This window comes from Falco punctatus (assembly GCF_963210335.1).
Source record: "Falco punctatus genome assembly, contig: scaffold_34, whole genome shotgun sequence".
Taxonomy (NCBI): domain Eukaryota; kingdom Metazoa; phylum Chordata; class Aves; order Falconiformes; family Falconidae; genus Falco; species Falco punctatus.
In genome coordinates, this window is record NW_027660147.1 from 46,174 (window position 1) to 71,864 (window position 25,691).

The 25,691-nt window shown below is 43.4% G+C and overlaps 2 protein-coding genes across 2 annotated transcripts in view; both read left to right on the forward strand.

The window, feature by feature from the left end:
- LOC308057795 (ankyrin repeat domain-containing protein 26-like) overlaps positions 1-16,274 on the forward strand; it is a 46,270-nt gene extending 29,996 nt beyond the window's left edge. Inside the window, exons 18-26 of the mRNA XM_080411842.1 lie at positions 201-347; positions 1,529-2,518; positions 3,172-3,281; positions 3,698-3,839; positions 5,725-6,006; positions 6,705-6,940; positions 7,694-7,925; positions 14,451-14,496; positions 15,999-16,274. Of these exons, the coding sequence (XP_080267968.1) occupies positions 201-347; positions 1,529-2,518; positions 3,172-3,281; positions 3,698-3,839; positions 5,725-6,006; positions 6,705-6,940; positions 7,694-7,925; positions 14,451-14,496; positions 15,999-16,147 (2,334 nt within the window). The 3' untranslated portion in view covers positions 16,148-16,274. The remainder of the gene's footprint in view (positions 1-200; positions 348-1,528; positions 2,519-3,171; positions 3,282-3,697; positions 3,840-5,724; positions 6,007-6,704; positions 6,941-7,693; positions 7,926-14,450; positions 14,497-15,998) is intronic.
- LOC308057781 (uncharacterized protein) overlaps positions 1-25,691 on the forward strand; it is a 490,296-nt gene that overhangs the window by 41,741 nt on the left and 422,864 nt on the right. The gene's annotated exons all lie outside the window — the stretch shown is intronic.

Consider the following 25,691-nt stretch of genomic DNA (forward strand, 5'->3'; position numbering starts at 1 on the left):
CTGACTTTTTTCGAAATTACTACAAAACATCCTGTATTTCTTCTTCTTAAATTTTCAGAAGAAAATTAAAATTTATTCTTTATAGGTGGATTATCATAGCTGTGGGGAATCAAAAATCTTTTCAGGTATTCTGGGGAGAGTGGGAAGATGTATTGCTAGCTCTGATTTTTCTCGAGATGCAAGCAGTTGTATTACTGTAGGTTGAAGAGGAACATGATGAAACACAGACACAGCGCTCTCAGGAAAAGAGGGCCAGAGCCCTTCAAGAAGGAATTTTGAACAACCACCTTGGGAGACAAATGGAACTAGAAGAAGAGACAAGAAGATCTATAGGAAAAAATTCAGAGGTAAGCAGATATTTTTTTTCGAATAAGTCAGATTTCACCATATTTGTTTTAAAGTCATAATAAATCTTATATAACTTCCCGTGTTTCTTGATGGTTTATTTACTGTTTACCGGTGTAACTTAACTGTGTAAATACCTTTCCTGTTTTCTCTTATGTCTTTAAAAGTTCTGGAAAGCAGCATCACTCCTGTATGTACCTGAATTACTTGTGCAAGTCGGAAACTAATAGAACACACTATTTACCCCGTTTCTTAACCTATCTGTTATTTGTCATTTCACAGACATTTTATTATCACTTTTTAGGGTTTCTAGCAATGAGACACCTAGCTACCTATGTCAAGGTTGGCCAGGAAAAAGTTGTTTGACAGTGTTTGTGTTTCCATTGCTTTTTTTTTTTTTTAGTTATTCCCTTATTGAACTTACTTACTTCAAGTATGCCTTTCTTTTCCACCTCCACATACTGAAATTTTATGATCGAATATCAACAATGAATTCAACTCTCTGTAGGAGTTAGAGTAACTGGAGGAGAAAAAGCAACCATAAACACTGTATTCAAAGAGATCTTGAAAAGAGTTTACTGAATTTCCTAAGAATGTGCAGTGCTTGGAAGCCTTGTTTGTTCTTGGCTGTGCTGCCCAATAAATGTAGGATGAATGTGTTTAAGTCGAAAAAAGTTATACATATCATAAAGAGGAAATATACAGGACTATTGCATTCCGGGGGTGATTGAGTTTCATAGCTAACTTCCAGTAACACAAAAGGATAAGTGTTCAGAAGACATTTGAGAAGGAAAATACCCTTTCTAGCCTTGTTTTTACCAGATCTGTAGCACAACTAATTCAACCTTAAAGGCAATATTATAAAGGCATGCACATACAAGAAAGCACTGTCATTTTAAAAGCTTTACACTTGAGATGTTTTAAATAATTTTATTATTTGGTTGTAGATTTAAGGGGGTATTGTGTATTTGGGATGTTCATTTAGGTTTTAAGGATATGTTGCACTTCCGTTGTGTACGTACATTGTACATGTGCGTGGGTTCACAGAGTAGCTTATTGCCTGAAACTTCATCTTTGAAGTCATGCTTCAGTATTAGAAATGTTAAAATGCAATTTATTGCTGAAGTTTTTTTTGTAGATTCATTTCCCAATTGGCTCTTTATTCATGTTCCCTGTCATTCAGGAATCCAACACTGAGAGAGAAAAGGATCTGTTGTACAAGAATCAGTTACTACAAGATGAGATTGCTGTGCTAAGGCTAGAAATCAATCAAGTAAGACTTAGGCACCAGGAGGAAGAAGGAAAATCTTTAGAGGAAAATAAGACCTTGAAAGAAAAAAATGAAGCTCTCAAAAAGGAACTTAAACTGAACAAGGAAGCATTAACACAAACGGTTCTTCAGTACAATGCACAGCTGGACTTACTAAAGACAGAATCTGCAGTGCTGACTTCCAAACTTGAGCAGACAAACGAAAGTAAAGACAGACTAGAGACAGAAATCAAATCATTTCATTCCCGCCTGAATGCTGCTGTTCAAGAACTTGAACGTCATCGGTCATCAGAAAAGGATGCTGAACAAAGATTTCACAGAGAACGTGATGAATGGCATCGCTTGCAAGACAAGCTCCATCATGACCTCTCCGACACACAAGAAGCCAACAAGAGCTTGTCTCAGCAGCTGTGTAAAGCTGAAAGCAAAGCTAATAGGCTAGAAAATGAGCTTCACCAGTTGGAGCAAACCCTCAGAGAAAAAACTTTGCTTGTAGAAATGACACAAAAAGAATTAAGTCAAGCCCAGCGTCAGGCAAAGGAATGTGATCGTGCTCAACAACTTGAGAAAGATCCAGTAAGCGAACTTGTAATAAAACAGGAGTCCTTGCAGGAGCGATTGGCCCAGCTCCAGGGTGAAAACCTTTTACTGCGTCAGCAGCTGGAAGATACACAGAGCAAGAGGATCATGAAAGAAGAAGTAGTGAATGATGTGCAGGACCGGTTTAATGATACTCTGAACAAACTCAGAGCTGATAGGGAAAAGCAAATTTATCTCATAGAAGAGCAAAACAAGGATTTAAATGCCAAGTGTACTGATTTAAGGGAACAAGTCTTCGAATACGAGACTGACAAAGTAGAAAGAGAGATAAAGGATATGCTTAGAAAGAACAATTTAAAGTTTGTCCGTTCTTGAAATTATTTTGTTTCTACAGTGTACCTGGTATGTTATGTGCATGGGACCAAAGAATACTGATTTGTTCTGGTTTGTTATGTTTCTCTCGGAATTGCGGAAGGTTTTGGCAAACGGGATGTTAGTCCTCAGATCTAAGCAGAGAGCAGAAAAAAGGTATCCAAGTCTAAGCTTTGGTCAAGAAAGGTGATTCTTCTTACTTAGTTCATAAAATGTTGAAGAACTCCAAAAGATCAGATTCCTCTAGAAGCCCCTGCCTGCTGGTTGGTGGAAGATCCCATGAAAGCTTTAGATGGGTCAGTGTTGTCCCATGAAGTGCATACCTACGTAATCCCTACTGTGAGCAGAGGCACTGCCAAAAGTGTTCTCCAGCATCTTTTCCACCTTTTTGTCTAGAAGAGGATGGCCTTTGCTTCAGCGAGGGCATCTGTTTCTGTAGTTACGTATTGGTCTGTTTGATGTGAAACCTGAAGGGATGGAATATCCTCAGGAATTCTGTCCTGTGGCATTCTGTGGAACGTGGCTAACAGATAGAGATGTCCAGCAGCTTCTCTGTGGAGAGCGCCAGATGCACAGACTGTACGTAGGTATTTTTCCTGTGCTCTGTGTGTGTGATACATCTTTCTTTTCTCTTTTGAAAGTGTGAGAGTGAAAGAAAGGAAGTGAAGAAGCTGGTAGAGTTGAAACACGCAGTTGAACTACGTCTGGACCAAGAAATGAAAAGAAACCTCGATCTGCAGAAAGACTGTAAGAGGTACGGCTTTTTAGCGTGGTGAAGAGGTATCCCTGCGTAGAAGTCATGTTTTATTGAACTGTAATGTAAAAAATAGGTGTACCTAACTGTGAGCAGATGCCAGCCTCGCGTTAGTTCTTGCAAGGTACTTCTGTACACCAGCCCCTAGTTTTCAATAGCTGCCAAAACAACTGCAGATGCACGTTGCCCTGCAGTTCTCCGGGGAAAAAGGGAGTCTTTCATTCCTCTTTTCAGGTGAAATCTGGACTCTCCAAGCATATGTGGCACAGGAATACTGGTTTTTCCTGGTAATTCCTGGTGTGTCAAGCATGTTAAAGATGAAGCAAGCCATGTCTGTGCTGTTTACATGAGAGTATGTGAAAAAGTCCAGTTTTGTTTCTTTGCTTCATTGTTTTTGTGACTAATTTGCTGTGCAGGTTGAAGAGGCTGCTGTGCAGGGCTACGAAGAAACTAAGGGTGTATGAGGAGAGAGGGGGACTGTCCCAGCTGAATTTGCAGGGAGAAATGAAGAACGGGTATTCTGAAATGGTCAATGAAGCTGACAGATTAAGAGCAAAGGTGAGCTTTGCTTTGTTTGGGTTATTTTGGTGGTGGTGGTTTTTCTTTTGGAACCTCTGTTCTTTCTTCGTACTTCTTTTCATGTTGTTGACTTTGACTTTTGTTTTCTTGGCTGTATTTCTGAAATTATTTGGCTGGTTTTTGATGTTCCTTCTATGGTCACAGTAGTAGGCGACTGTAATACTGATGTAGCTCTTAGGGGTAAAGATGGAAGTGTTACGTACACAGCAGTATCTGCGAGGGCGCATCAGGGGTAGGCTGTCCTGCAGAGGAAGGGCAAAGCAAGAGCCGCAGCAAGGCTGGCAGGGTCTGTGACCACACGGGCCAGGGATCAGCCCCACAGGCCCTCACCAAGAAGAGCAGAAGAGTTCTGGGGACAGTTCTGGGGACAGTTCTGGGGACAGTAAGCAGAGTCCTCCAAGAGTGCAGATCACCAGGCCGGTCCATAGGGATGGGCAGGTCTGCAGTCCTACTGGAACGTCCGTCCATGGGTGAGGGCCAGGGCTGAGAGCAGTGAAGGCCCAGCACAGGCCTGGCTGCAGCTTGAGGCCGTGGCAGCATCGTCGGGCTCCGACGGATGCATTCCCTCTCGGAAGAGAGGGGAGTAATGCCACCGTCACTCGGAACAACTCTGTGCAGTTGGCCTTGCCCAAGGTCACCCCCTGAAGCCTGTCTCGGGCACGAGTTGAGCAGGAGGCAGGTGGGGGTTTGCTTTTCGGAATGGTGTCTTTGCTTCCCAGGGCACGATGCAGTGTGAGGTGATGCAGAAAAAATGAATGCAGTAACTTATTGCTTACTAGTAGCTGACTCAGTCCGTCTTTCCCTTGTCATGGAGACCCAGAAACGCTTTTGAGGTTGCTCTGGCTGTTTGGTAGCATGGAACCTTTTATCTGCTTCTCCGCTCATTTGTTGCTAAAGTAGCTGTGTTTCAAAGTTATGCTCCTTTTTAGAAGATACTATTGTAGAATGAGTCAACTGCCTTGAGAGTGGCTCATTTTTAGTTCACAGGTTAGCAGCATATTTGTGTTCCTGTTGGAAGAGCTATTTTGAATGACAGGGAACGGAATTACGTTTGGGCAATTTTAAATAAGTGTAAAGTTTCTACGTATTTTAGAGACTCTTTCAAGTGTTGACTCTGCTGATTTCCCCCACTTTTTTAAAAACAAAAGATGATGGGATATCATGTTTTATAGTTAATAGGTATAGACGATGGATGTTTCTGGAGGGGGAAAGAAGGGGATAGAAGCTGTAGTTGACCATTGGGACCCATGGGAAGTCTGATATTTCCTGGAAATCTTTTGAAAACAAACTGTAGCTTTGACCTAAAGAGACTGTCTTCTGCCACCAGTGCTGCAAAAGCGGTGTTCTGAACCACTATTTCCAGATCTATTAGCGTAATGGAAGGAAAGGGTATCCGTTTCTTGTCTTGTCAGTTCTGTGATGAAGCTTTGACCGTGTGACAGCATGTGACAGTTCCTCTGAAGCATGATACATGGGGTTTTTTTCTGATGAAACCAGAATGTGGCGGTGATGTAACTGGGTATGGGTGTGTTTGATTTCCTATGATCGTATGAACATCTCGCAGAAGAATAGCCCTAGTGCTTTTCAGCCTAGCCCTGCGGGTGTAATGCCGCTGGTTTGGTACCTCTTGGTCTGTGACCCACTGCAGAACTGAGGAAGGATGGGAACCTGAGGAATGCTGTCAGAAATGATGTGAAAGCTGTTCTTGTTTTAAAAGAAGAGCCTGGTTTCGCTTTTGTTTTAACACTGAATCAGCAGATGGTAAATACAGTGTTGATGGCCAACTCCTTTACCAATTTTCACAGATTTGACTAATTTTAGATCCCTCTGAGTTTCCTGTTTTTTTCCCCTTTTCTGTCTACAGGTTGATGAACTTTCCCAGCAGCTGGAGATAGAGTCTAAAAAAGGCATGCAGCTAGAAGCACAAAATCATGATTTGCGAGAGGAGTTGTCCACCATGCGTGGGAGCCATGAAAAACTGGAAAAGAGCAAAAGCCAGCTGAAAGAAGAGGTGGCTAATCTCAAACACCATATGGAGACTAACATGGTGGATCGCAGCCAAATAGAACAATACAAAAGAGAGGTGGAAGAACGAGCTGCACAAGAAATAAGGCAAAAACTGCAAGAAGTCAATCTGTTTTTGCAGGTAAGTTAATTTCTTGTGTGTGTCTGTTATAGACTTCTGTTTTGGTTGTCATTTTTAGGGGTGGTGGTGGTACCTGATTCCATGTATTACGCTGTACTTCTGTTTTTCCTGAAGGGCAGTGGGAGAAGGGAATATGGTTGGGCAAGATGCTTTCATGGGTGTGCAGTGTGCCTGCAGGCCCTGAATCAAAAACTTGCCCAAGGTAGGTTTTCATTTTGCAGTTCTTGGAGGGGTATCACTGTCCACTGGTCTGTTCTCATTGTTTAGGTCTTGTTCTCATTGTTTATCCTTGAATGGGTATTGCAACTTAGAGTTGTCACAGCCAGCCATACACATCTTCCTTAGTCATTGCACAAGGGGCAACGCTCAGAAAAGAAGTCGCCAAAGCTGCAGGGTGGGGGCTGGGGGTGCGGCATCTCCATGATTTCTTTGAGGAATGCTATGCCCTGTCCTACAGAGATAGTGTTCTTCCATCAGTAGCTTTGATGAGTAATAGTGCTAAGATGGGGGTTCTTTCTGAATGAAAAGAATCATTTGGTGTGGTAGTTCCAGGGTTCTGCCCTGGTCGCTGATGGCAGTGAGGAGGCACAGTTGCCTTGCTGAATAGAGCTGGGCCCTTGAAATTGGGTGCACACAATTGACTGGCGAGGAGAGTTCTCTTTTTCTTTGCAGTGGTTGAAAGTGTCTATCTACTTCAGATGCAGGCAGCCTCCCAGGACAGATTAGAACAAGTCAGAGCCAGTCGTCATGCTTTGCTGACAAACCAGCTAGAACACAGAATTGGAGACCTCGAACGTGAATTGGACAGGATAAAAAATACCCAACAAGACAGTATTTTTCAAAAAGAATCTGCACAGGCAGAAGCGGAAAAATATAAAGACCTGTATCTGGAGGAAGTTAAAAATGGAAGATGCCTAGCAAAAAAACTGGAAAGGTAAGTCCCTGCTCTTTTGGGGTGATAATAAGATACTACTTTTTCCTCAAGCAGTTTTCTTCATTAAATACCTTTTCTACATCTGGTCAGCATTATGCATAAGGTAGCATATTTGTGATGAAAGTACCTTAAGGCTCCCCCCTGTTCATTGGAACTATCTTCATTTCTCTTCAGTGTTCCAGCAGTAACACCACCGATCATGGGCGTTAATAGGGTATTTTTGAGGTTGAGTTTAACAGGCAGCCTTTTTGCCAGTCTCTAATCTCCTCTTCTTACTCTAAGTATGGCAGAAAAGATAATGTCATGTCCTTTACTGCTTGAATAAGGATAGGCCCTTCAGAGAACGGCATTTGATGCTATGAAGAAGAACAACAAAAATCTTTTGGCTTCCATTTTAGCCGCATGTCATAGGTTTCAGCTTTCTTTGGGAAAGGAAGGGTAGCCCAGAGTTCTTATGCAGGTGATGTACCTTTCAGGAAGAGCTATGTAAACACACGGTGTGCACAGACTGCTTTGAGGCCTTAATGCTGAGAAGTCCAAGGTATTGGTTAACTCTTGCTGCTTCTTGCAGGTAGAGTGACTACTTAGAAATAGGCTCTCCAAAAAAAAAACAGATCCAGTTATGGAGATTTTTTTGGACTCTCTTAATCCCTTCCACTTTCAGAAGTCAGATAATAATCAAAGACCTGGAGGGTAACTTTGCGGAAGTGTTATTACCAAAGATAATTCTTTGTATGCTTCTGAATGTTTCAGAGCTAATGAGAGACTAGCAGAAGCCAACGCTAAGCTCCTTCAGGAGTGCCATAGAAGCAAACCTTTAACTGCAAGCAGCGCTGTCAGTGGTCCAGTTCTGTATTCAACTGAACTGGGACATATTAGCAACAATCCGGCACTGAATAGAAGTCTAAATCTAGCAGGAAGCTTCCTAACCCCGACCATGAATACGTTACCGTCAAGAAACAGAGTTGAAGCCTATGTGGCTAAGGTAAGCGTTTTTAAATACTGTTCTCAACTAGTGTTGAAGAGTATCTGTAAGCAAGGTTGTGCTTTTCAGTCTAAAGTTAGAATCCATTTCTAGTTCCAAACCATATGCTCTAATATGCTAAACCAAATTGCTCATCAAAACAGTACACAACTAGGTGGTAGAAACGAAGACTTTTGGTCATCAGGGTTATACAAATTTCCAGAAGTGCTCAAAGACCAAAAAATACTGAGATCTAAATGACGGACTGCGTAACAACATTCTTTTCCAAGAGAAACTGTGATGAAGAATACTGTGGCATAGGAAGCTGCCAAAGAAGCTCTTCAGTAAAATTTAGTGCCGATGCCCCATCCCTGGCAGTGCTCAAGGCCAGGCTGGGTGGGGCTTGGAGCAACCCGGTCTAGTGGAAGGTGTCCCTGCCCATGGCAGGGGGCTTGGAACTGGATGATCTTTAAGGTCCCTTCCAACCCAAGCCATTCTGTGGATGACCTTTTTTAAAACAGCTAACTTTATGATGAGTGCAAAATCCCATCAGACATCTTTCTTTGAGACACCTTTTCCTCCTTCACTGATGTTCATGCTAGCAGTTTCTTCACCGGAACTTGTTTTAGTACAATACCAACAAAGGGATGCTTCAAAACTAGGATGGTATGAACAGGACACGTAACTTCTCACTTGAGTGCGGGACGTATGCTGTGCATAGGAGGCATTTGATTTTGTGGGTCCTGCTATGTGGTGTTATATGTAACTGCTCCTCAGGAAGTCTACAGAGCTTTCTGATTTTGTACAAAAGCTGCAACCTCTGCGTACCTCTGGTCAAAGTATGCCCTGTAATTAGCAGTCAGCATGATAGCACATCCCTCACAGACGTAATATCACGTAAACGTGATATGAGACTTGGAAACCAGATGTCAGTCGTTGTAATCCGTTTCCCACCTAGCATAGGACTGAGGCATGGGCAAGCTTGCCTGTTCAGTCAGTGTCTGTCCCTCGCATATTCTGTTGTTGAATGGATGTGAGAAGCATTCGCTCACTTTTAAGCCTTACCCTGGTTCGGTGGTCCCACCTACACTGGAAAGAATCCATTTAAATAACGTGTCTGCATACTGTGCCTGGCTTAAGAAAAAGAAAAAAACAAACCAAACAACAAAACAAAAATGGACAAAGCGGTGTGTAGGTAATGCGTAGCAGCGGCAGTTAAGAGATGAACTTTTCTGTATCGTTGCGAATGTGTTTTTTGTGTCAGAGGGGTGGACATAACGCTGCATAAAGAACATGGGAGGCAATTAGTACTGTACCACCTGCAGGGATTATTCTGCACGCAAGCAGCAGAAAGGAGGCAAAATTCAGGGATCCACTACAAAACTGAAGTAAGGAGAAAGCCAGGACAAGGGAACAAGAGGGACAGGGAGCAGGGAGCACGTGAGGGCAGGGGAAAAAGAGAGAGAGATGGGAGCGAGATGTTACAAGAAGAAAAAGGCAAAGGAGGAAACCATCCCACTTCTAGGAAAAAAGCTGTCCTAGTTTAAAAGAAAAGGGTTTAACAGTTGTGGTTTCTTTTTTTGAAGAAGAAACAGGAAAAAAAGAATAACCTCCCTGTTACTAAATCCAGCTGCACATCTCTTTATGATATTTCTTCCTGTTATCACCAGTTAGGGAACAACTGAGACTAATTGTAGTGGCACTGCCTGTAGCCTGAAGTCACCTGACATTCAGTGTATTCAGGGAAGTCTTAAAACCTGGTCTTCTCTGGAGTCCTTCAGAAGAAAGGAACTGAGTTCTCAGAGGTGCAGTAGTTGCTAGAGGACTAGGTGAGTATTTCACTTAGAACTGCAGGCTGAATTGTTCTCAGTCGGGTGCAGTATGCATCTGAGAAAAGAGGATTGAATTGGAACGTAAGACTTTGAAGTCAGGAAGTAACAAAAGGGAAAAACTGCATGTATCCCTCTGCATACAATAATGGGTGGCAAATCTCAATCAGTTTCCAAGTGCAAAATCACCAGATGCACAGTCTGTGCTGTCATTTCCGCAGGAGTCCCGTGCCATTCAGGAGGCAAGTTGGAGCATGAGGGAAGAAATCAGAGATTATAGTTTTAGTCTATTTTGAAATGCTTTGCTGGTTGTGCTGCCTAGTATTCTGTCTGTTCACCAGACTGTTTCAAAACAGAAGAATTTCTCTGACTCTAAGCCTTTTCTTCACTGTTTACTTCAGTTATGCCTCAGCTTTGTTTTCCCACTAACCTGGTTCCCTTCTACAGAATTTGCCTTGCCTTTAAATTCAGGATGCGCAGTGCTGCCTTGGCTGGAGATGACACATGTTTCTGCCACTGAAGCTCTAAATGACAGGGAGTTAAGAAGCTGAAATTGCAGTGTGCCTCAGGCAGTCCTTTGAGGCTTCTTTTTTTTAGTCAAAGCTCTCTGCAGATTTGGTGTTCCTTGTAGTAGCTTCCTCAAGGTGAGAAGGGCTATTGGAAGTAGGGAACATGCCAGCCATTCTGAAGGGGAAGATGTTTGTGTGAATTTCGTTTGTGCAGAAGCTTTGAAATAGCTTCAGGGGCAAAGAGGTGAAAATAGTTCACACTGCTATTATTCAAAATGATGGTATTCATTCATTGGTCCTGCAGCTGTTGGAAAAAAACCTGGTAAATGATGCTGACAAGAGGAAGAAGTGCTCCAGTAGCAAGTGGACACAGTTTCTTCTTTAGACTTAACTAAGGAATTTGGTGTTTAAAGGCTTGAAAGATTGCACCGTTTTCCTAAACATTAAGCATGACTATCAGTGATTACACATAGAGCCGTACATGTTGAAGATGGTCATATCACAAGTTCAGCAAAAAATGAGCGTGTTATTCTTAAAAAAGCATAAAGAAATGTGTTCCATTACAGTATAGCCCCTTCCCCTTTATCAAATATATACGCTACAGAAATGAATAACCTTGAAGTGCAAAAGTATCTTTAAAAATACAAAAAAAGTTCATATTGGCACAAGCTTATTAACCAGTAGAATCCCAATCACATGCAATGTCTTCGGGTTTTTTTGGTGTTTTTTATTTGTATTAGAGCTTCAGTAATGTGGAATAAATTACAAGTACTTGACAAATTCTGTGCATGTAATTAGACAGTGACCGTAGCAACTAGCAATTCAGTATTTCAGACCTGCTCCCTTAGTCCATAGACTAAGGCAAGGAATGTCTCCTGCAAGTGCTGCAAGGAGGTTTTGGGACTGGAGTCCTGTTGTTAGGTTTAACAAATGTCAAGCTTAAATCCTCAGAGCTGTGCCAAAGGCTGGTGAAAATGAACATGGGTGTCTTGACAGACAAGAACAGTGAACTCTGCAACCAGGGTGAATCAGTGGATAAATGAAACCAGTTTAATGTGGGAAGGGAAATGTCTGCTTCCTACTTCATCTTCCAATTTCTGTTCCATTTCTGATTTGGCTTTCTGCACTCTTGTAGCAGTCTTTGTTGTTAGCTTTTTTACTTGCTTCATTTACATGTAGGCCACGTTCTTGTTTCTCACTGAAGACCTGTGAACTTCAGGCCGTTTTTCTTTCTTCTTCAGCTCCTTCATCAAAAATCTGTCCGCCTCTCTTCTCTGCAGCCAGATACATGGCAAGGTTTGCAGCCAGCATTGTTTAATGTTGGGATGGTATTTTATACTGGAAATGTTGTCTGTTTATGCTGTTACGTTTTGATTAAAACTTACTGATGTATTCACATTTTCCTAACACTGCGCATATTTTGAACTTTAGTTTGTCCAAGTGAAAGAATGACTGCTGCAGGGGACTTCTCTGCTTTATGTATTTGTAATGCAATGGCTTCTGTGGTAGTTAACCATCTGTGAGATGTAATGCAATGGCTTCTGTGGTAGTTAACCATCTGTGAGATGATAGTCTATGGATTTAATCTGTTATAATGGAACTTTGAGCTCTAGGAGTAGGCTGGTTTACCCTCCTTGCCACTTCTGATATACAAAAAGTTCTTGGTGGTCGCAGCAGTTGTGTCTAGGAACTCAACTTCAGAACAGTACTGGTACTCCAGACTCGGAGCATCATTTCACGGAGTCTTACAGGATCCAGCTTACTCTGTGCTAAAGCAGCCTGTGTGGATAAGTAGTAAGTCAACACCACTTTCTGAAAAAGAACTGTTGAGAAGGTGCCTGCTGCAAATGAACACCTGGTGTGTTACCGCCTGAAGAGATGTGCAGTGAGGTGAGAAGTACCTGCTCAGGAGGTTTGGGACACTCAGCTGTGATGCCTTTCCCAGGGGGTTGGGGGGAAGGAGAAAAGTGGAGGCAAGTTAAGGTCCTCGGAGGTGTATTTTGCCTGGCTCTTCATTCATTCCCTTTTCAGAAATCAGTGTGTTGGCTTTATTTCCACCTATTTCTCTTCCCTCAGACATGGATGAGAATCACAAAGACATTGATGGAATGAATAAGAGGAAAACAAGACCTTTTTCTTCTCTTGATTGATTCGTACATGTTGCGGAGGGTCCTGTGGACCTTCTAGTCATTGTGAAGACTCAGGAAACCAGGGAAGGTGGTTTCTTCTAACACCACTAACTACTACGACTTTGCTTGGGCTTGGTCCTGGGTTTGGGCCGTATTTTGGTCTAGGCATTAGTTTTCCTGCTTTTTTCTGTTACCTGTGTCTCGTCTCAGGAGTTAGGGGGTCCTTTCTCCCCGGAATTTTGCTTCTGCTTGTACCTGCTTGAAAACAATTAGAGATTTGGGGGGTCCTTTTCCATTGTTCATGCAGCTCTGTTGGCACAGAGTATTTCAATGAAGTATCACAGAGTGGTGCTTCTCCTGCAGGATCTGGTGAATGTGGTCCCAGCTATCCCTGTGTTCCTGGAGAGAGAGCCCTTCCCTCCGCTTCGCTGGTTTACAGCCCCGCTCCTTTGACCCTTGCAGTTACTGCCTGTTACTGCTCCTCTTGTGAGGGTAAGCAGAGTGGTTTCCTTCCTGAGGCTCTTGCTCTCTCTGTGCTGTTGAGTACCCTGTGCAGTGTTTCCGTTCTTGTTGTTGTTGTTATGCTGCTAGGTGGGTCTGCTCATTTCATAAAATAAATGCTCCTTCCCCCAGGAATTCAGTACTAAAATCAAGAGAGTCGCAGAATGAGTGAGGGGAAGGGGCCTCTAGAGATGATCTAGTCCAACGTCACCCCTGCTCAAAGCAGGGTCAGCCACAGCAGGTTTTCTCACTGTTCTGTCAGCCAGGTGTTATACATCTCCAAGGATGGACACTCCACAACCTTTTCTGGCAACTTGTTCCAGTGTCTGTCTATGCTTACAATTTTTTTAAAAATAATAATTGTAAAAATCCTTGTGTTAAAATTTCCTCTATCTGGATTTGTGCCTATTCCTCCTGTTCTTTTGCTTGGCACCGCTGAGAAGAGTCTGGCTCCATCTTCTGTACTCCCCCCACCAGGTATTTATACACATAGATAAGGTCCCTCTGAGTTTTCCTGTTCTCCAGTAAAGAAACAGTTGCAGCTCTCAGCCTCTCCATATAGCTCACGAGGTCCAAGCCCTGCAGCATCTTTATGGCCATCGTAGCCCTGGAAGCTGTATGATATCTGTTTTGAAATTCACTTCTGCGTGTCACAAATTTGATGGAAAAAATGTAGGAGTAGCAGGTATCATCAAATGTAAACAGCAGCATATAGCGCTTGGACTGTGACTCTTAAATTAAGAGGTGTGATTCCTTCTTGTGAAGGCTTCTGAAGGCAGAATCATAAGTGAGAATAACTTAATTGGTAACAATACCCACTTTCTAGGGGAGAAGAGGCGTAAGTGCTCCTTTGTAGTGATCCAGGCTGATTCCAGCTACATAATAAACCCCACAGCACTCGCTGCGTAGAAGCTGTAGCTGCGGTTGTTTTTCTTAGTACACAGTTTGCAAGAAAAAATTGTGTGTGCTTTTATGTTTTTATAAATGTGTGTCGTGGTATTTGCAATAACAATAAAGAAGTTTTGGCATCATCTGTAGGAGCTCTTTCAATTTCCCATCTTAAGGTGGAGAAAAGAAGAATACTGGCACACGCTTTTTTCTATACAAATGGTGTATGTCAATCCTGCAGCAGCTGCTGGTGCAGCTCTTCTCTCTGTGAAGTTGCAGAAGCCAGCCTCAACTGGCTGATTTGTCCCTGTGGGTGGCATTTGTAACTATCTCGGCATGTAGCTGACATTCTGTTCGTGTGTTTGATGATAAACTTCAGCCATACCTTCACTGCAATAACTGCGCTAGGCTTTCTTGCTTTCTTCCTGTGTATTTTGTTAAATGCCCAGTAATAATCCAGCTGGTGAGTTATAAATTGTTTTGTTAACGTTGCTGAGCAATGAGGCAGGTGCAGCCCGACTGACCAAAAGTTTCTCTTCAGTAGAAATCAAACCCCAAACCAAGATGTGTCTATTTGGAATTATATTTTTAGGTTTTCTCTCATGTGTGGATTTTAAGAATGTTTTAGAAGTTTAATATTAGAAAAACGTAACTGTTAAAATATTAACTGTATTTTCTGTATAATTCTAGGTACGGCAGGAACTAGATGAAAAAATCGCTAAAGAACTTAAACAAGGTAATGTGTCACTATGTTAGGGGCATTTTTAAGGAAAAAGAGGAGTGTTCCTACTCTTGAACATAATGGCTTGAAAGCTGTGAAGTTCCTGTGCTAAGCACAGGGAGGTTTTTCTGCTAGCTTTCCAGTTTAGACTTGAATGTGAAAAATTCCAGCTTACCAAAAGATTGTGTAGAATGTTATGCAGTTGCCTGAAAAAGACAAGTGCAGAGAAAACTAACCCACTTCCTCTACACGGGTGCACTTGGTTTAAGCTGAAGTCACATTTTTCTAGAGTGAATCCTTGAGCACAAACGTCAAACGTAAAAGAAGCCCTGAGAGAAGATGTTTATAGACTTCAGCCATCACTGCTTCTTCCATGTGCATCAGTTGCATTCCGCACTAAATCATACCCTGCACATTCTCTGCTGTTGGACCTTGGTTTTTTGCTGTTTCTTATTCATTGCTTGTATTTGTAGCTTATGTTGCAGTCTTTTTTGAATAAGCAAGAAAAATATAATCAGTGATGAAAGATACCCTTTCTTTAGGAAAAAATGATTTAGTAGCACTTAGGCAAACATAAGATGAGTTGAATGCTTTTAACACATAGCATGAAACATGCTCTATAATATGAGGCCAGGTGTCGAAAGAGGAATTCCACCTGTTTCAGGGTAGTCGTTCCTCCAGAGTCACTGCTTTGCTTTGCAGTGACTGGTGCTATTTCAAAGCAGGTAGCCCCTGTGAGAATTTCCTTCTGTTCCTGCATGCTTTTAGTAATACAGAGAGTGTTCAGCTGTAGCTTCACAGCTCGTTCCCTGTGTCCGAATGGACACAAAGCCATTGCATTTCATCCATGTGCATTTTGAACCTGACTGTGCATCTGCTAGGTGTCATAGAGTGCGTTTGGTTTCAGGACCTTGTCTGAAAAACGTGGCTGGAGAAGAACAGGAAAGGTGGGCTTGCTGTCATTGAGTATGTGTTTTTGTGGAGGAAAGAGGGTTTTGCCAGGGTGAGTTACAAAGACGCCCCTCAAAGAAAGTGCCAGGCTAGGAGACTTGTCCTGGCCTGACTGCACTGCAAAGGTGTTTGCGTTTTCACCGGCGGATTCTTTTTAAGTTTGTCACAGAGAAGGCAGAAGCTGGTTTTTAGGAGTAGAGTTCCAATAAATCACTGCTTTGAACATTCAAGGAAAACAGATACTGGAGGTTCGAGAGATCTGCAGGGGGGCTCAGTTTAGCACTGGTGTAAGCAGGAGTCATTTGTGGATTCCCTGAAGACGTTCGCTGTGTAGCCTATAGAATTTCTTTCACTGGCTTTAGAAATACTGTTGACTGGTAAGCAAATGTGGAAAAAGATTGTTTCTTCCTTTGTGCCTAGCCCTTTGATTGTTACGATCCCTTGGAAGTTTTTAAATCTCTTTCTGGATTATAGTCTCTCCAGTTATCCATGATGTTTTCATAGTGACTGATTTGGCCCTGTCTAGTGTAAAAGCAACACCGGAATCTTGTTTCTCTTCTCCCTAGCCACTGCTGAACTTGAAGCTGGATCTGCTGGAGCTTCTCCCATGGTATTTTCCGATGGATCTTCAAAAAGTACCCACGTTGACCAGGATCCCCTTTGCAGGGCAGTACAGGAGTACCGCGATGTTTTAACCAAAAATTACCTGATTTGAACAAAATGCTGGGAAAAAAGCTCCGGAAAGGATTTTGTTTACATAGCGCGTCTATAGTTTCTCATCCCACAGTTCAGATGTGAAAATGTGTTTATTGCAGTCCAAATGTGAATTCTATTAAATGAATGTCAAGCACATTGCACTTGCCTGTTGGTTTATTGATGCATAGGTGTTTTATTTTGCACTCACCCTAAGAAGCACACCTGTTTTTTTCTGACTAGCAGAATGACTCACCTTGATTCTTGAGCGTGACAGAATTGTCAGAATGTTTCTTATTAAGGTAGATGCATTATTTTTTCTCCACTGATGTTCTGTGTTTTAACGAAAGCATTCCCTTTGTTCTGCTTAATCCTTTCGCCCTATGTGTTTTTAATGTTTCCAGTGTTACTTTAATGCTTAGGACATCGTTTGATGTGATTTGAGCCTGCTGCTTCAGTCCAGATGCCGTGACTGTTTCTGCCGATAAAGTGAAATCTTTACCAGTGGTCATGCTGGAGGACGGGGCACTTTACGTTGCTGTCACCTTATGCGCCTTAGGTTTACCATTACTGTGAGTGTGTAGCAGTGCCAAGAGAGTTATGTGGTGGGTTTGGTATGTTTGTTTTGGATCACAGAACCACAGAATGGGTGAGGTTGGAAGGGACCTCTGGAGGTCATCCGTTCTAGCTCCCCTGCTCAGGGAAGAGCACCCAGAGCTGGTTGCCCAGGACCATGCTGGCTTTTGAGCATCTCCCAGGATGGAGCCTCCGTGGGCAGCCTGTGCCAGTGCCCAGTCACCCTGATCGGAAAGAAGCATTTCTTGATGTTCAGCCCCGACCCTCTGTGTTTCAGTTTGTGCCCATGGCCCCTCACGGTATTCATCTTGGGGTTCGTATTAAAGGTCGCTGCAGCTGTAGACATTCCCAGTTACTACATCAGCAGCTGTGCTGTACCTGAAACACTTCATGTGTGGGAAAAATGAATGTTAAAATATTAACTTCCAGTCTCCTCAGTACTTTCCAAACCTTGTATGATAGGACAGCCAATCTTTTTGTTGCTGCTAGCAGCTGATGATGTGGTGGCTGTAGCCCAGATGGTAGCCAGTGTTCTGGGACATTTGTGTCAATAAAAGAAGCAGGTTTACTTATTTCAGGGAGTTACCTGTTACTGAAGATCTACATTGTCATTTCCTGTCCACAGAAGTCAGTAGTGATCAGAAGATGACAGAACAAAGTCCCAGTTCTGGGAAAGGAAGAATGGTTGTCCCGAGATCAATTAAGACTGGAAAAATTTGGGGGTTTTACCCACTAATTCAAGGACTTGAGTTAACAGGCAGTGAGGAAAGCAATGAATGTTGCTGTGACGCTGTTCCTTTTTATATGAATACATATTTGTGAAGTTAATATACCGTATTTAATTCCAGATATTCTGTTTCAGCTTGAAATTTAATAAACTTTGTCATCTAATATATGTCTTTGTTTTATCGTTCCCCTTCTTGACATCGCTTTCTACCCCTTTCCCTAACCGTACAGCTCTCCAGAGCGCTCTGCTCCTTTCAGCTCTGTTCACCGCTGCACCTTCAGCCTGTCCTGGAGGCCAGGCAAAAGACCAGCATGTGTGTATGTCCTTTTCCACAATTGTGTTAAGACCGCAGGCTGGTGTTGCGGTACTCATGATCAGTTCCCAGACTTTCCCTGTATTTTAGAGCAATCCTCCTTGTGGTTTGGGCAGAAGGTAGCAGGTGAGCTTCTGGTGGCCGTGAAACGCTGGGAAATCCCACAGGTTTTGATCCCCTGCAAAGGAAAAAGGTGTAACGAAATTTCTCCAGCCTGCACTAGAGTGGTCAAAGAGAAGTTCAGCTTTTGCTACTTTCTAGTGTCTCTCCACAGAGGAAGCAGGGACAGAACATCTTGACATTCACGTTGTGTTGTCAGTCACTGTGATAAACTCAGACGTGACCTGTGCTCAAGTTTCCTCACCGCTCTCTGCTGCCAGCTCTTAGTGAGAGGGGAGAGCTCTTGGCTGGTGGAGCAGCAGAACAGAAATTCGGTGTTGGCATCTGCCATAACCGGCATTGATAGCAGTTACGATGAGGTGTGAGGGGGGTACAGAGAAGTCCAGGCAATTCCTGCACCCAAAAGTCCATCCCCAGTGTCACTGTGGGGACACTCCTGATGAAGCAGGAGAGGGCATGGCACTTGGGGGAGGCTCTGAGGCCTGGAAGACAGGGAATGTCTGTCCCATCTTCAAGAAGGGCAAGACCGAGGAGCTGGGAACTGCAGCCTCACCGCGCTGCCTGGGAAGGTGGCGGAGCACGTACTCTGGGAGCCGTTTCCAAAGATGCTGGGGACAAGAATTTGGTAGGGAGGAGTCAGCATGGGTTTGCAAAGGGTGAAATCATGCCGCACTGACCTGGTACCTTTCTAGTGGTGTGTGAGTAACTGAGTGGACAGAGGAAGAGCAGTGCGTGTTGCTTACCTTGACTTTAGCAAGGCTTTCTCTGGCTTGTGCCCGAACAGTCAAGTTCAGGTTCAGGAACTTCCTGATCTCTTTCCAAAGAAGAAAGCAAGCGTGTTTCTTGATTTCTTTGCTCAGGTACATTAGAAACCCTTTGGGGTCAGTAGCTACAAGCAGGTTGCAGATCTTTGCAATCAGTTGTATGGAATAAACAACTCTGTTTCAGAAAATCTTATTATGCCAGTTGCTTTTTCCTCATGAGCAAATGTGTCAGGAGTTTCCCAGGTTTTGCTGTCTTCAAAATACCATGTTGAATTGTTGCTACAAAACATTAGTTTTTCAGTTACTCATTGGCAGAGTAGTGGTTGAGTAGTGCTGCTGCAGCACTAGTATGTCTTCCCAGTGAGTCCTGACCTCTGAAACATCCAGGCTTTTGCTTATAATTCATTGCTGATCGCTGCCACTGTGCTCCACTGATGCTCTGCAGAGGGAACATAACTCTGGTACCCCATAAGCACGCTGACCGCCTGTGTCCTGTTTTCATCCTGCCTTTACCTCAGAGGTACCCCTCGCCACACTTCCCTGGGTATAGAGATAAAGCACTTGTGACTAAAAACAAAGCAGCTGCACGTTCTGTGTGCCTAGAAAAGCCAGTGGTAAATGCTGCTTTACTGCTGGCTCCCAGCGAGAAGCGGAGGTTACTGGCTGCTGGGCAAACCAGCGTTAACATCGAGCACAGCAGCAAGGGAAAGCCCAGTCCAGTCATTCACTGCAGTGATGACGTGTCTGTTTTCTGGTTGCCAGTGAGAAACCTGCTCTCAAATGTGGGTGGCTGTTCCTTGCTGCTTGTTGGAAACAGCCCCCACTACCCTGCAAGTGGTGCGGTGTCGTGGTTTAACCCCGGCTGGTAACCCAGTGCCACGCAGCCGCTCGATCGCTCCCCCCTCAGCCAGAGGGATGGGGAGAGCTGGAAAGGAACGCAAAACTCAAAGGCTGAGGTAAGAACAATTTAATAATTGAAACAGAATAAAAATGGAAGAATAGCAACAACAGTGACAATAATAGTTATAATGAAAAGGGAGAGGGAAAGGAAGAAAGGAGCACGTGGTGCACAACGCAACTGCTGGCCACCCACTGGCTGATGCCCAGCCAGTCCCCAGGCAACAAGCCCCCTGCCCAGCCAGCCCCCAGGTACACAGAGAGCAGGCGTGCCATCCCATGGCATGGAATACCTCTTCGGTTGGTTCGGGTCAGCGGACCTGGCAGTCTCCCCTCCCCAGCCCTTGCGCCCCTCCAGCCTTTTTGCTAGCGAGGCCTGAGGAACTGCAGTGCCTCACACCAAAGCCAAAAGACAGCACTGCGCTAGCTCCTAAGAAGATAATTAACGCCATCCCAGCTGAAACCAGGACGTGCTGCTAACACATCTGGCAATACCCGAGCTCACTATGCTGAAGCAGAGCTGTATCCTGTTCTATAAAACAGGGAACTGATCTTCTGTGCAGGTGTCTATCTTGCATAATTTCTGTCTAAGCGTCTGGACCAGTTACCTAGCGTCGTAGTACTTGACGACACACTATTCGCACACAGCGAGTGCATGCTGAGGGTTGGTTGTTTTGGGTTTTTTTTCATTTTGTCTGTACAACACAAACAGTGCAGGCAAATTGCATGTGACCAAGGGAATTTCAGCTTCTTCCTGCACCCCACTGCCAGTGTTCCTTGCACTCCAGAGCAAGGATTTCAGATAAAGGATGCCTTTCTTAAGCAAGGCAGAAATGTATGAGACTTTGAGCAAACAGCATGCCAAGAGATGTTTCCCACTACCAAACCACATCTCTTCAACTATGCCTATTAGTGGAGCTTTTTCTCTAACATGAGCTTTGGTTTCTTTCCTATCCATCACACCTTCAGCTCCAGACCACAGTGTCAGGCATTCTACTGCTAAATCCAGCAGGCTGTTGAGGATGTGACAGTGCAGAAACACGTATAGCTCTGTATACAAAGATACGTGCGTGTAGATGTGTCTGCAGACAGAGATACCTATAGATACAGGTACACACAGCGTGGATCTCTCTAGCAGCCTACTGGATTTGACAAGCCCCTTCCTCTGAGTCCTTAATTTGGGTTCCCGCCCACCCTTGGGCCTCTCTGCTCTCCTGAGCTGGTGCAGATGGGCCTCTGAAGAGCTGGCAGCTCCTCTGATGGGCCTGGGTCAGCTGGAGCAGGGTATTATTCTGTGTCCCACCCCACCTGCACCACGGTCTCCCTGTCTCTTTTGTGAAGGCAAGCAGAACAGCTTTTGTCACATAACCCAAGACTTAACTCCTCAGTGCCTCAACACCTTCCAGCATTCATGTGGGTCAGATTTCTCACACTGTGTCACTTGTACCCGTTATTTACCCATAACCCCCCAAGAAATTGGCAAGATGACCTTTGGCTGTCCCAATCTCTCCTCATACCAGTGTCTGTTAACTTAACATTGCTGTTGGCTAACTGATTTCTTTTCACTTCTAAAACAGGTTAACATCACAGGATGCTTAAAGAAATAGCAGTGTGAAAGACAACTTCTTAATCTGCTTATAATTATAACGTCTTTGCATGCCTTTTCCTAGCACAGCTAGTTTGAGAAGACTATGGAAACCACCATCAAACAGAGCTCCTCTACGTGACAGCCAGCAGCATGGCAGCACAAGGTGCAGGTGCTGGGAGGTATCAGGGTACCTAGAGAAGGCCCCTAGGACAAGGGGTGGGCAACCAGTTTTTCAGCTTTTACTGTACCATCGGGTTGATTTATGCCTCCTCTCACCCGCTGGTTACATATTGCCAGTAGCAGATGTAGTTGGCTCTTTGCACCTGCAAATCAAGTTGATTTTATAATTGTATTTCTTGACACAGTCAACCTTGAACTTGCAAATTGCTTTTCATTGATAGTACCACCTTTCCCTAAGCATAAGCGCTACTTTAACTGAGGTTACTGTGATAGCTGATCATTGTGCTACCTATTAACTATGATGAATTATTAATGATTAGTTATTACTATTAATCACTGCTATAAGCACAGCAAGGACAGTGACTGTTAGGAAGACAAGCAGCACAGTCCATGTTTTATTCAGGATAATCTGGACCACACACTAGTTGGGCCTTTTGAGCACAGCTGTGTATCACAAACAACAAGGACAATATTCACTTTTTATCTTCCTTGCAAATTCTGTTCTATTTGTAGAAACTGAGTACAAGTTCTGCTCCCACCTCACAGGCCCACCCCCAGATGTCTACAGCAATACCTTCATGTAGAATGGAGCTCTAGGCACCTTTACAAACAAACAAAAAAGCAAGCTTCCTTCACATCTATAAACACCCGTGGCATCTACACGAATACTACTGCCAGTCGCCTTCTTGCTGGTGAAGTGGCAATTGGCCATAGCCTTAGAGAAAGTTCACTTTTAACCTCCGGCTGTATTATCAAAATCCTGTGCATAAAACTGCGTTCCCTGTTGCAGGAATGAATAGACAGTTATTACCCAGCTCAAATGCTCCTATTTAATGGCTCTTCGTGAAACAGCATCATGCTTACCTATTTCTGGAGCATCAAGGCAAAAATAACCCTGTACAAAGCTAACAGTCCTTTCACAGCAACTAGGTAGCCACATTATTTACCAAGGAATCCTAAATCACACAGGCCCATTCCAGCTCCCTTTTCCACATAATTCTTCAGACCAATCTAATCAACAATGTGTCTTTGTATTTACTGTTCATAAACTCTAATTGTTTTGTGCTGCCCTCTAATTTTCAGGAGTTGCAGGGGTGCTTCTCAGAAATACATCAATATCTCAGAGAAGCTGGGATTTAAAACCTGGTTTGTTTCTTGGCATCCACAATGGCACTGAGCTTTCTCCCATCAAGAAAAGGACATACTTGGGGGATTTTTTGACTCATCTATTTTGGGGCAAGGAAGAAATTACTTTGAACATGGGCTGAATTTAATCTTCGCCTTATAAATGACTGGCTGTATTACATTCCAGCTTCATCCCTGCAACAAAATCCTGCACCTGTATTTTGCCATCTGTCATAGGAGGGGCCCAAGCCACTGTGAGAAAGACCAGCTTTCATTTTGCACATGGAAGACAAGATGTGTAGATGTTACGGGCATACAGACAGGAGCAAACAAGAGAAAAGTATGCACCAGAAGTGCAGGGGTAAAACGATGGATCACTGGCTTTTGCAATTTACCTAAACGTCCTTATGTCTAGACTATCTTCACTGATTAAGCCTTTCTTGGTGCTGTAGTAGAACCTTTGTCATTCTAGAATTTTTTCACTTTAATAAGTTACTATGGCTCAGATGGTACATGGAAGAGTGCAGGGAAACTTCAGTGCTTTCATCAATAACGCTCAGCTGCTCAAAGGCCCAGGGTGATGAAGGGCATTGCCCTGGGTACATCTGTGTGTTGAAGCATGGCATTAGCAGTAGGGTAGCCTGGCAATTCCCTTTCAGCTATGAGCAATTCTACTGGCACGTGCACTTTGCAGAAAAGCAAAACTGCTGACATACACAATGTGAATGTAGAGCATCATACACATCTTACCAAAAAAAAAAAAGTAAGGGCTCCCAGGTTGAAGTTTGTCTTTCTTACTGCTTTCTACACTGACCGGACTTCTAAAAAATGGTGGAATCAGAAGTTAGATAACACTCAAAATAAAAAGGAAGCTGTCCCCTTCACCCATATAACAATCATCACTTACATTATAACAATAGCTAACTCTACCAAATATTTGAATTCTGTTCCATTTCTCATCAGAGACACTTTCCACTCAGATCCTGGCAATTTTAATTGAATGCGAGCTGATGACTTTTCGGGGAAGCAACCTTGAAAATCAGAAGCACAATTCTTCACAATGCTTCCCCAGTATAGTTACACAGAAGAATCTTAAGCCTTTTCAAAGGCCTCTTTGCACTTGCTAGACATAAGCTGCCCTTACGCCTGACTCTTGTATCCAGGATGAATTAGAACAAGCAGGAGAAGAAACATGGCAAAAAGCAAGGCCGTTTCCGCTCAGCGTTGATGAGCATGCACTTTCATGCATTTTGCACTTGCAGTTTAATCATGGAAATCATTCTGCACACTCCTACTGCTAATGACCTGATTGTTAGGAGAAAGGTGGGCCCCAGTCCTATTGTCTGTTTACATCTTAATGTGCCCTGGTTTTGAAATCTATGTCCAGACTAGCTGAGGTTCTACGGTCTTACATTTCCTCTGCAGCATCACACACTTCCAATCAGCATCGGCTCTTTAGCCATAATCGCTTCCTGCCCTGGCTTCTGCTCGGCACTGCAACTTGCTGCAGAACAGAACCCCCCCAAACCTGGTCTGTGTGCATGAAATGGTATAGATGAAGTGGTATTTAAGTGGCAGTTGGCAAGAACCAGTTATATTCATTGGAAATGCTGTGAATGAGTTTGAAATGGTTGTAAATAGGTTTTCACTGTTGCATGTTTTTTCCTGGTCTTCTGCATGCACGTTGCTTTAAATGCAATTTTGACAATCTGTCCCCTGTATCTGAGGGCACTACGTCACCTGCATGTTCCATCAGTGCAAATACTGCAGATTCTTGCCATATGCCACCTGCAACTCTGGCCACTTCACAGAAATGTCACAGCATTCATCTGCACACAGGTAGGTTTCCATCTGCATCATAAGCAGAGCTGAAGTCTGAAATTATACAAGTGAGAGTTCCGAAAGACTTAAGCACAAAAATCCAAAGCAAGAACCAACATTTTAAAATAACATTTTATGATAGAAAGCTTCCATATGAAATTCTAGTGCCCTAAAATATTTCTTGGTAGGGAATGTTTTCTCACAATTACTCAGTATTTCTTGTAATATGAATGACATGCACAATAATTGTATCTGCGTTAGAGAAAACTTCCCTATAATGGGCACTGCTGTAAAACCTAACTTTGTCCACATTCAACAGGTTTGTGTTCTGCTTGCTTCTACTTTTTGTGGATTTCACTACTTCAAATCCAGCTTCTTTCATTTCTCCGCCTGTATAATCTCCGCTTGTTTCTATGCAGAGCACTGTAATCACTGCTGAGAAAATTGGCACTAAAGATAAAACTAAAGTACAAAACAAAAAGATGATGGTGGGACAGCCAGTAAAGCTGTTTTGGTGGACAAAACCAGCGTATGCACATGCCCTTGTGCTCCCTTGAGTAATGAACACCTTTTATCAAAAAATGCAGGTAGCAGACAAGCACTGAGTGAAATTTCTCGGCGTTCAGCAGCACCGTGCCTGATGTAAGGCTGAACGGCAGCAGCACATTGTTCCACTCAAGTTCCAGAGTTTCTGGAACATTCTGCAAGGCTCCAGGAAGGAAGGTATTACCGCCTGGGTGAGGTCAGGCCCTTAGTGCTAGCAAGTAATTCTTGGCAAAAGTCTGAATGCTATTGTGTTTTCAGCTTTGATTTCCACCTTTGTCAGTGAAGCTTTTATTTTCTTCAGGGACAACATTGCTACTGGAAGAAATGTCAGCATTTCTGCCATAACTAAACACTACTATAAAAAAAAAGCCCCAGAAAAGTTCCCCAAGACAGAATATAGCACACTGGAAGACGCTGTTAGAACAGGACTTCCAGGACAAATGCCTGGCTCTTTGAAAATCACTATTATAGAAATATTTAAAACTCCTTTTCCAAATCTGGCTAGTTTCTGTTACCATCGACTTGTTCCTCTGTTATGTAATTAGTTCTGTGACTAAAAAAATAGCCTGAAATTTACTGTCCAGTGAAATGGATAAGTTCTGGATACCTATTAATTGTAGAACTTGAAGGGTAGTTATTTAGTTATTGGACTTAGCAGCGCTGGTGAGAAGAGCCGGCCACGCCGCCTCTTGCTACTCAGCTGCTCAGTACGAACTGCATCTGACCGTGCAGTTTGTCTAATCCAGTCAAAAGGTCAATTGCCCCAAACAGACCCTACTCAGCTGTGCAGCACTTGGAGTACACCAGGGTGCTCAGTGGCTCCAGGGACTCTGCCAGCGATGAAACCTGCTACTGCTGAGGCGGGGGAGCCCCCAGGCTTGGTGGAGGAGCGAGGAAGAATGGCACTAA